At 40.2% G+C, this 10433-nt stretch overlaps 1 protein-coding gene across 1 annotated transcript in view; it reads right to left on the bottom strand.

Moving 5' to 3' along the window:
• Window positions 1-201: 201 nt before the first annotated feature.
• The window catches only part of ddc (dopa decarboxylase), a 12948-nt gene continuing 2716 nt past the window's right edge, over window positions 202-10433 (bottom strand). Inside the window, exons 5-14 of the mRNA XM_030102491.1 lie at window positions 8985-9119; window positions 8201-8344; window positions 7749-7815; window positions 6964-7058; window positions 5512-5579; window positions 4745-4821; window positions 3895-3914; window positions 3709-3807; window positions 1549-1650; window positions 202-1169 (exon numbers count right to left, since the gene is read on the bottom strand). Coding sequence (XP_029958351.1) covers window positions 969-1169; window positions 1549-1650; window positions 3709-3807; window positions 3895-3914; window positions 4745-4821; window positions 5512-5579; window positions 6964-7058; window positions 7749-7815; window positions 8201-8344; window positions 8985-9119 — 1008 coding nt within the window. The 3' untranslated portion in view covers window positions 202-968. The remainder of the gene's footprint in view (window positions 1170-1548; window positions 1651-3708; window positions 3808-3894; window positions 3915-4744; window positions 4822-5511; window positions 5580-6963; window positions 7059-7748; window positions 7816-8200; window positions 8345-8984; window positions 9120-10433) is intronic.

Here is a 10433-nt window from a genome sequence, read left to right as displayed (position 1 = left end):
GTGTGTGTGTGTGTGTGTGTGTGTGTGTGTGTGCGTGCGCGCGCCTGTCATATTTAATTGAGTTCATCTCAACTGAGGGACAGCAGTACGACATCAGTCTGGCTTTTTACTCTTCCTTTAATAACATCATCAAGCACACATTGCCGAATACAGCAGTCTTTTTTCAAATAAAACCCTTTTTCAACCAAGCCTGGATCAGTGACTGCAGCCCCCTTCACCATGATCAGGAACCTAGAAACCCTGAAAGTCAATACATGACACATGCCTTTGGCATATTTATTATTTAAATTGGAAGGCTTACCATTAAACACATGGGACATGATGAGAGAGACCAGTGGGAGAGGCGTGACGGACCCAAGATTTCTGTTAGAAACTTACATTTGACTGAAAGTGGAAGCGTCAGATCAATGTCAGACAGGCTGACCGCAGAAAATCACAGCAATGCAGCACTCACCGAGTCAATTCAGTCACAAACAGGGCAATGCATTCACCGCAAAACAAACACACAAACAAATAAAATAACTACTTTTGCACCAAATTTTGAACTCATTCAAAATAAAGTTTGCCACACAGGACACAAAGTGGAGAGACGAGTCTGCAGGGGGATAAGCACATTATGAGGAGGACAACATGACTTTATCAGCAGAGGGAGGAGTTGCAGATATCCAATGCAATGCTGGGACTTGCATCTTTTTTTCCAACTATTAAAGCTTTTTGTTAAAGCACAATTATTTAGAATTACTTGCAAAGACTTCTTTTTGGAACATCAAAAAACTGGGAAGTATCTATCGTTCACTACATCGGATAAGCGACTGTTCACCAAAACATACACACAAGTTAACTATTTCAAGTTTGGTCATTGTTTGGAGGTATTTAATTCCCTAAACGACATTGTACATTTGCAACATGAAAATCGATGTACTGTGGTCTCCACTGGATGGTATGAAATCTTCTTCCTGACGCTTTGGTCAATGGCAGGGCTCCTGCAGGAGCTCGAAGGTCAGCTGTGTTATGTGCCGCCAGGCCTGGTGGATGTGGTGTGACTCGGTAGTGCGTGCACAGACGGCGAAGCGCAGCACAAAGCGACCGGAGAGCTGGCATGGCACCAGGTGGATCTCCCTGCTCTTGGTGATCCTCTTCAGTAAGGCCTGGTTCAGCTCATTGGTTCCCTGAAAGGAGCGAGAGGCTAAAGCCGTCATATTCACAACAGCTGGATTTTACTCCTAATGATGGATGGCATTGAACGACAAGTCACTTTTTAGGAAAAAATATGTCTGACTACCATTAAAAAATGGTTTCACATAACAGAGAAAATCCCCCCAAAATAATCTTACTTAAAATTGCACTGAAATGGCTAAAACACACAGCTGACTCATTAAAATTGGCCTCTGGGGAAAAAGACAGTGATTTGTGGTAAAATGAATATTTTAGAGACGTCACAACAGCTAAAAAAAAATACTCCCAAAGATAAATCTATACAAATGAAAAAAATCACAGTATCAGAGGAGTTTTTAAAGAGCCAAACTGCTGGAGAGAAGGTGAAGTTACCTTGAGCCTGAAGCAGACGAGTCCCAGGATAACTTCAGCACAGATCTCAAATCTCTTGTCTGCTCGCACCAGACTTTCAAACTCTTTGGCCAGGGCCACGTGCTGTAAAATCAATACACCTATCAGTAGATTCATCTTTTACAACAACACACTGTCATCCCGCCACCCTCAGAGCAGTCAACCACAACATTATGATCACTGGTGGAGAAGGGAGAATAACACTTCGAACACTTGCTGCCACCTAACCTTAGCGAGTTATGACAACAATCATATTAATGATTTATGAGAGGAAAAAAAATGTCTTCAAAGGACTGAATGAATAAATCTCGGGTTTACTTTCCTTGTTTCCTTTACTTCTGCTCTTTTTAATGCCGTTCTTATTTGCCTTGCTTTAATGTATTTATTCTATTTGTTTGTAAAGTACGGTGAAGTGCTTTGTGTCTGAAAGGTGCTGTATAAATAAATTTCCCTTGCCATGTTCACGTATATCTTGAACACACAGGACACTTTTACAGGTAGCGTGTTGCACTACACACTCTAATGCTACACACTGTTACACTCATTGTTATCCAGTCATTTTTGCATGATCTCCACTAGATGGCAGTTTTGTACCACCACCCTCGCTTCTACTGTCCTGTGACAGAATCTAACTATTTATTGCTATTGTTGCAATCAAAAATAATCAATTCATCAGATATACAAGTCTGTCCCTTGATATTAATTCCTTTGTGCGGAAGATCTCAAAACACACATGCTCAGGTCTGAATAGCCATGAAATAACCTTTAACCAATTCTGCTCACAGTGAACTTCTCTTGTGTCACTTTGATTTATCACATATCAAACAGTGCGGTTAATTCGCTTAAGGTCACTGAGACGCATGCGGTCCAGTTAACATCAGTGCATGTAATCACAATGTCACGGTCAACCTTTGCTGCATCTTTTTATACAACTTTCTCTTTAATGCAGCCCAAGATTGGTCCTAAATCACCAACAACTGGTTCAGCACCATATTATATTTCCAGCAGAAGGTTGATCATAACAACATGTTTCCATCCTGATGTACCTGTTTCCCTCCCGTTTGCCCCCAAAATCAGAAATAATTGCTTTAATACTCCCATTAGTTTGATAACTTTCTCCACTGAAACCTCGAACTTCATGGTAATGCATTCATTTTGTCCTTGTGGGGGCTCCATCCAATCACCCCATGGTGGACACAATCACGTTAACACTGAAACAACACCATTTCCAACAGAAAGCACGGTTGTAAATGGAGCCTTGTGCATTCAAACACTCATCTGAGGATACCTGTTTGCATGTGATGCAACTCCAAACACCTCACCCTCACTATAAAGAAGACATAAGGACCAAATTAATTTGATGTTTGTCACTGTATGAATAATTTTCCATGTTATTTACAAGTCAATTTCCATGAAGAAGAATTTCTTGTATTGCTGTATTTACCCTTGACATGCTGCATTTCACAAATTCTATATATTGAGGATTATCCAAGGTCAAACACTTGCACTGAAATAAAAAACGAAATGAACATTCCTTGTTTTAATCACCGATATTTTCCCAGGCACCAGTGAAAGACAAAGCTCCACTATTTTGATGTAGAAAACTAACGTAGCATTAGAATGGTGCATTATGGGTTATGTCCACCGGATGTTCCCTGCCATTTCATTTAAAACAGAGTAAACACGAAACAGGCTCATTTGATTGACAGAGCAGACTGGAGGCTGGGAGATGAAGATGAGGAGGAAGTGAGATAGGCGGAGAGAAGAGTGTGGGCCCGGCGTGCATGGGCGGAGGAAACACACAAAGTGGCTCTGAAAAGGAAGACGGGGGTCAAACTTATGTGGATGGAGTGTGCTGATGAAGGGAGGCTCGGGCAGAGGACAGTAAAGAGATTTTAGCAGTAAGGAGGATTAGGAGGGGGGTGAGGTGTGGGAGGAGGGCAGCAATGACATTTAGCGCATAGGCAACTATCAGAAGTGTTGTTTTGGTCAGAAGACAGAAAAAAAAAGAAAAGAAAAAACAGAGAAAAGCTGCCACTGTCACATCATGCTCATTTTTCATTAATATAGAGACGCCTTGTCCTACTTCGACCATGGACTAGATGATCCTGAGTGACGGAGATCAATAATTTGTTGACCCACCTTGCGAATATAAGCTTGCAAGCCCTTGGTTCCATACAACCGGAAGACAAACCACATCTTCAACGAGCGAAATCTTCTCCCAAGAGGGATCTGCCAGTGCTTTAAGGTGAAAGATGAGGACAAGAGAGCAATTAATGCTGCACCATCGATGCTTCAGCCGTAATTAAAATAGTAATAAAAACCTACCCTGTAATCTGTAACCAGACCTGTTAGATTGAAAAATAAAAAATAAATAAAACAAACAGACAATGCCTCATTATACTTTAAAGACAAAGACAGCAGACACAAAAATAATGACTTTCAAAATAAATCTCTTCTAAAAGGTTCATTTTCCTGCAATCTTGGGCCGTCTTTCGTTACCCAGGTAGTCAGCTCAGTAATCACGGCATCGTCAGGCCAAACCGGCTGCAGGTAGCTCATCTTGACACAATGAAAGCTTTGGCTTGTGCTAATAACTACTAATTAGATTGAAGAGTCCAGACTGTACGTGCAAAGGCTTTTGTAAGGTGTCCGTGTTTGGTGGGAGGCGGTGCTCAGGCTTTCTCTCTGCCTACTTTGTCTGTCAAGTAAATTACAGTGCAAATCTGAGTCCACCTGCAGCTGCAGGTAATGTTCAACAATGTATTCACACAAATTCAGTTTTTTTTACATTTGGGTGAGTTTTGTTACATTTTTCACATTAAAATGTTGATCTTTTACATCTTTAAACTTTGTATTGTCTCAAAAACTCAAATCAGCCACTTCAGATGGAAGACTGAAATATTTTAGGCAATATGAAACAAAAAAGTTAGAGGCATGATTGAGTTTAAAAATCCAAAACCTTTGAAAAATATTTGGACATTGATAAACTACAGTTGCTTATGACATGACCCTGTGAGGCTGAGTTTAAAATGTTTGGTTCGTGTTTTCAAAAAAATTATTAAAAATTGCTCATATTCAGTAAAGACTAACAAAAGTCATGCCTGGTGAAACATTCCTTCCAAAACCAGGTTGAACCTTTGATTACCGATGTGTGCATGTGTGAAAAACGACTCACCTGATTCCTGGTTTTCATGCTTCAGATAAAGCGGCTCCACCTTGAAGGCTCCAATGATGTCTGTTCTCTTCCTCACCCTGTTGACATGTTTTCACAAGCAGAGATAAATAAACACCACTTAAAATGATTATTATAAAAGTGTCTCTAGGTTAATAAAATATAAAAATGATCTTCTAATGTGAATTTCACAAACACATGTATAGCTTGATATTACTGATTAAAGTGAGACATCATTAGTTTGTGCAACATAAGCATGAAATGCTATCAGATATTAAGGTCTTTAAAAAATATATATAAAATTATATCAGCAAGAAAAAGTGGTGACTCTGTTTAACGCCACACTGCGAGCTTCAGGGAGTCGACCCCGCGTCATGGAAAAAGGTGTAAGGAATTAAAGGGGTTTCCTCTTTGTGCAGCGTGTGTCTTGTTTTGCTGTTGCTGACGGACGGGGCAGGTGGAAGGGAAGACGCACTCTGATTCTCACTGTACAGGCGACTGAGGTGCTGATGGGTATCAGCGTGCATTGTTACTTTACGGGACAATCAGTCACCGCCAAGTTAAACCAGTAATTATAAAACAGAAATAGAAGCAGATGCTAAAATTGTTCACCTGTTTGTAAATGTGTCCATGCGAAAGAAACACAGCTTCAAATACAAACAGGAAAGGTAGCAATGATTAACAACCATCAGAGATTCATGTAAATGGCTGAAAAAAGAAGTAATGTTTTTTTTTTATTATTATTTTAGTTAGTACAGAGATGAACTTACCACATTGCAGAACAGTCAAAGTTGATTAGAAGCCATTTGTGTGGGTTGAAGTTGAATGAGTCTGCAAACTTTACAGAAAAAAGAACAAATTAATGATGAAGTTGGAATTAACAGTAAAAAAATATACATTATGAATGTCGTTAGTAATCTTCTGTGTGGGTGTGTGTGTGTTTTTAGATATCTATGTATCCAGATTTATGATTTTTGTTATTCATACAGCACACAGCTGCCTTCATTCATTATCACTGACACAGAGAGAGCCTCGTCTCAAGCACCATTTATTTGAAATGCAAAAGAGGACCGTTCATCCAGCCCCACTCTGAAAAATAAATCCCTTTCCATACAGGGTTAATTCAAGAAGAGACAAACTGTTTACAATCTGCCTCCATCTTTTTGTCTCGTATCTTTTTATAATATCCTTTCCTCTATCTCCACAAATGCAATAAGGCAGGAGAGAAACAATGTGAGGCAGACTCCTGGCTGACAGTTGCCATGCTGACTGATTCAAAGGGGGCTGGTTGCCTGCCTGCCCATCATTCATATCCTAGCAACCGACCCTCCAGCAGGGCTGCACTTTCATCCAAAAAGGACTGGCTTTCCTCTGTACGTCCTCGTCCAAACATTTTCACTGACCTTTCAGAGTTATGCCCGAAAACTGATGCACTGTATGAAAATTCATCCTTTAGGACTTAAATCAGTACTGAAGCACGATTCACCCGGACTGTTATGAAGCAGGGCTCCAAATCTAAATGTTACATTCAAAGCAAATAATTAAAAAGTGTAAATTGGTTACATGTGTGACTGAGAGAAAGATGAAACAACAGTTGGTTTCGCTGGCGAGTCGGCTTCTCCGTCTCCCCGCCAACATTGTTTGAACTTTTGTGTCTAATAAACAGTGATATATAAAGGTCTAACGCTGCCTCAGGAAATTACGCTGTCCTTATCTCTGCGTCTCTGCACAGCTCGGGGAGCAGCAGCTGCCTCGGCAGCCTCAAAAGGCGGACTGATGCTCCCGCGTCGTACGCCGATTGTTTGGCCTATTACTCAGTCGTGCATGCTTCCTCCTCGACATTAACGCCATGCCCTTTCCAAACACTACACACTTTTTATTTCCATCCATAGATGTAATGAGTGATATTTCACATGCAATTGAACAGAAATAGGTTCACTTGATATGCAGCACCAGCAGCTACGCAGATGGCTGCCCACTTAAGTCTTGCACATTAATCTTTTTCGACATATTGAGATAATCGAGGTTAAAATCACACACGGCCAGTTTGGTAACAAGGATCCTCAACTTAACCTGAACATGGAATATGCATTAAAAATATGCATCACATGAATGTTATTGCACTACATGGATATGTAGGACTTTATTGCCATTTATTTTTATTTGTATAGCACCAAATGCAACACAGTCATTTCAAGGTGTGTCAGCTCATTTGTTCACACCTCGATGCCCTTCATCAAAGGTCTGAATTCGGGACAGATGAATGCACTCCCAGCGTACGCAGCGTCAACGTGCAGCCACATTTTTTCCGAATTACCTGGAACAGACGAAAAGACAAAGCGGTCAAAACAGCTTCCACGGAACTAATGCCCGACAAACATGTACATTCAAACAATCAAAAGCATAAATCCATCCAATTCTGTTATAATACTGATAATATAACACAATAGTGAAATATTTTTTACAGCCATGATTAAGGGAATGGAGTAGAGTTTTTATCAGCAAAGAATGAATATTCTGTACCACTACACCCTTTTTTTTTTTTTTTTTTTTTATAAGCAAGCTGCACAGCACCTCCAAAAAGGCACTGATTTTCAAGAAATGTTTGTATTAGTACCTATTTATCTATTTATGTATCTATTTAGTATTACTATTATTATCATTACTGTTAAAAATGAATCTTTCGGCAGCCTTAATGATTGCTACATCATTCTCTGCAGTTATTACATGTTGAAAGGATTTTTTAATCCATGCATGCATACATTTAATCACTTATTAAATTATTTGCAAAACATTATTACACTGGATCAAATGCCTTATTAGAGAAGCTATTATGTTACTGGTTATTACGAGTGTACAGGATTTTTTTTTATGTCGCTTGCAAGCTCACTAATTATTGTGATTTTGATTTTTCATCAAAACATCACTGGTGCACACAACTGCTTGTGAGGAAAAATGTAAATCAATTCACATTAAAAAGAAAAAGAAAAATCATTGGTTGACTCACATATTGGCCCCAGGTCTGTGAGGGGGTCAAACGCACAGGATGACGTGGTGCCAAGAGTCGCACAGAGCTGAAACAACAATGCAGCAAAATCATTCACATTTATTGTTCTAAAATTTAAATAAAACAACCAAACACAAGACAATGCATTACTTGTGGCTACTTTAACGGGTTGGGTGATATCAGATTTTAGATGAGGACGAACATTGTGCACAGTATTGAGGGTGCAGCTCTAATTCATCTGTGTCATCTGATAGTGATCTGTAGGTCCAGATGAAACACTGATTATCATCCCTAACCAGATGCACGTACATTATGTTCAACAGAAACAACGTTATCCCTCTGCAGAAGCCTCGGGGTGTGCACTGCTACGTGTTTCAATGCCGCTGTCAGTTCAGTGACGGCTTGAACAAGCACATCTGTAGGGAAACCAATGAATTTTGCTCATTTCTTACAAAGAAGGGGATGAGTCCTCCTGCCTTGTCCTCCTCCAGCATCTGTTTGAACACGTCCGGTCTGAGGGAGTAGCGGTGGTCATTGGGGACTTTCTTCATCGTCACCCCACCGATCAGAGCAGCACGCTCCACGGAGGAATGAGCCTGACAGGAAAAGAGACGCAACTTCAGCAACAGAGCACACAACATGGAAGACTAGCAAGATTCTAAAGAAACTCAGCTATGTTCATGTCAGCCCCCCCCCCCCCCACACACACACACACACACACACACACACACACACACACACACACACACACACACACACACACACACAATCCTCGACAGCATTTGAAACCTTCTATCTAATTTGATAATCTGAAGAATGTATTATCTGAATAATTTAGTCTTGCTTTTGAGCAGCTGGAGAATAAAACGTGGCTCCCCTGTAAAGGTTTGTGCGGCCCTGAGGCAGCTCCTAACCCAATCACCACGCCAGCCAGGATTAAACCTGATCAGACCTCGTTGCTGCCTGACCGGACCTTTGTCTTCTTCATGGGCTAAAAACCTATGCCTCTGTTACCATGGTAACCAATATAGACCCTAACAGGTTGCTGATGCTCGGGGTCATTTCATACAAGTGCAGTCACATCTTATTTAATACAGCTGAAAGCTCACAGGTGACCTGTGTGGCTACTTACATGAAATATTCTCACCACATAAATTTTCCTAATCCCCAAAATAAATCTTTGAAAAATAAACCTACAGATATCTAAAGAGAATTGAAAGTAGTTCTTGCTCTTACTTGCTCAGACGTATAAGCCACCAGCTTGGAGACAATATCAGACTCAGATTTTTCTGGGTGCTTTGACTGGACGGATCTGATGGCCTTACAGCGAGCAGCAAGCAAGGCCATTAACGTCGCCTCACTGGCCGTCCCCTGTTGGAGGGACGAAGAGTTTGAGACATGAGTGGGTGTGGACCAAGTTGACCACCCTGATGAGAAACCACAGACCAGCAAGTCCATAAAAACTTCACTGGTCACTTGGTTAGTAAATATGAAGCACTTAAATAGCTACATAACCTTTCCTGATATAAAAGACAGTATTTTTACATTATTGGAGGATTTTTCCTCTTTCATTCTTAGAGTGTCATTTATATATCAGCAAAGGAAAAATGCAGGTCAAGCATTCTTGCGTCAATCAAAGAAACCATGATACAAAAAAAGCTAAGCAAAAGTCAAACTTTGAGTTCTTTGACAAAGAAACCAAATTATGTCAATGTGGCTATTGTCAGTTTGAAAAAACTGAAGCTTTATCAAGGCTGTGTTAAGTGAATGAAGTATGGTTTCTGAGATGTCTCGGGGACAATATTTATTACAGAGTAGTCAATAAAACTGTTTAAATAGAACAATCGATGAGCAAAAAACACCCACCAGACCAACACACTTCAGACCAAAGACAGGTCAATGTCCTCATAACAGCAAAATACTGGATAAAAATTGGCAAATGTACATTAAAGTGTGAGCATTATCCTCCAGCACTCAGCTGACTGTAGTTCAACCAACAGTAATGCTGAGTTGAAAAATTAACTGCAACATGAGAGCAGAAATCCTTTTTTTTTTTTTAACCAACAGATTATTCTAGCTTAACGTACCTTTGGTCCCCATGTCTTTATTCATCCCACATAATATTAAAATGTGGGTGATATAGACAGTTCTAATGCACAGGAACTCCATGTATTTCATACAGATACACACTGCAAGCTCAGATGAAAACCACAATGCTTTTAAACTCACCAACCTGTACCTTTTTGGTCTGTCATCTGCTTAAAAAAGCATATAATTTAACTGCCTGAAGATATACTGAAACCATCAGTGATGGTGACAAATACCCTGGTGTATAATGCTGTAATGCAACCACACACACTTTAGTGTATTTGAATTTACAACCTTTTAAAATTAAGGTAAGGTGTTTTGTTTAGTCCAATTAAATGTAGCTTTTTACCCGTGGATGGCTCACTTTACTAAAGGGTTTTTGGAGCCAACCCCTTTCCTCTGTGTATTGATACAAGCTTTATAATAATGGGCTGGCAATGCGCTGTCACTACACTCATTAGCCCTGCTGCAGCGCGAGAGCCCCATTTGTTGCCATAGTGAACTGGTAAGCCGAACTAAAAAAAGGAGATTGGCAAACCAGAAACAAAAGCACGATGAGCCATGCGAACACGCAAGCAGACACACACTCAGGTGGTC

This window comes from Salarias fasciatus, chromosome 11 (assembly GCF_902148845.1).
Source record: "Salarias fasciatus chromosome 11, fSalaFa1.1, whole genome shotgun sequence".
Taxonomy (NCBI): Eukaryota; Metazoa; Chordata; class Actinopteri; order Blenniiformes; family Blenniidae; genus Salarias; species Salarias fasciatus.
Note: the sequence above shows the minus strand (reverse complement) of the source record. Positions and strands in the feature narration are given on the sequence as shown.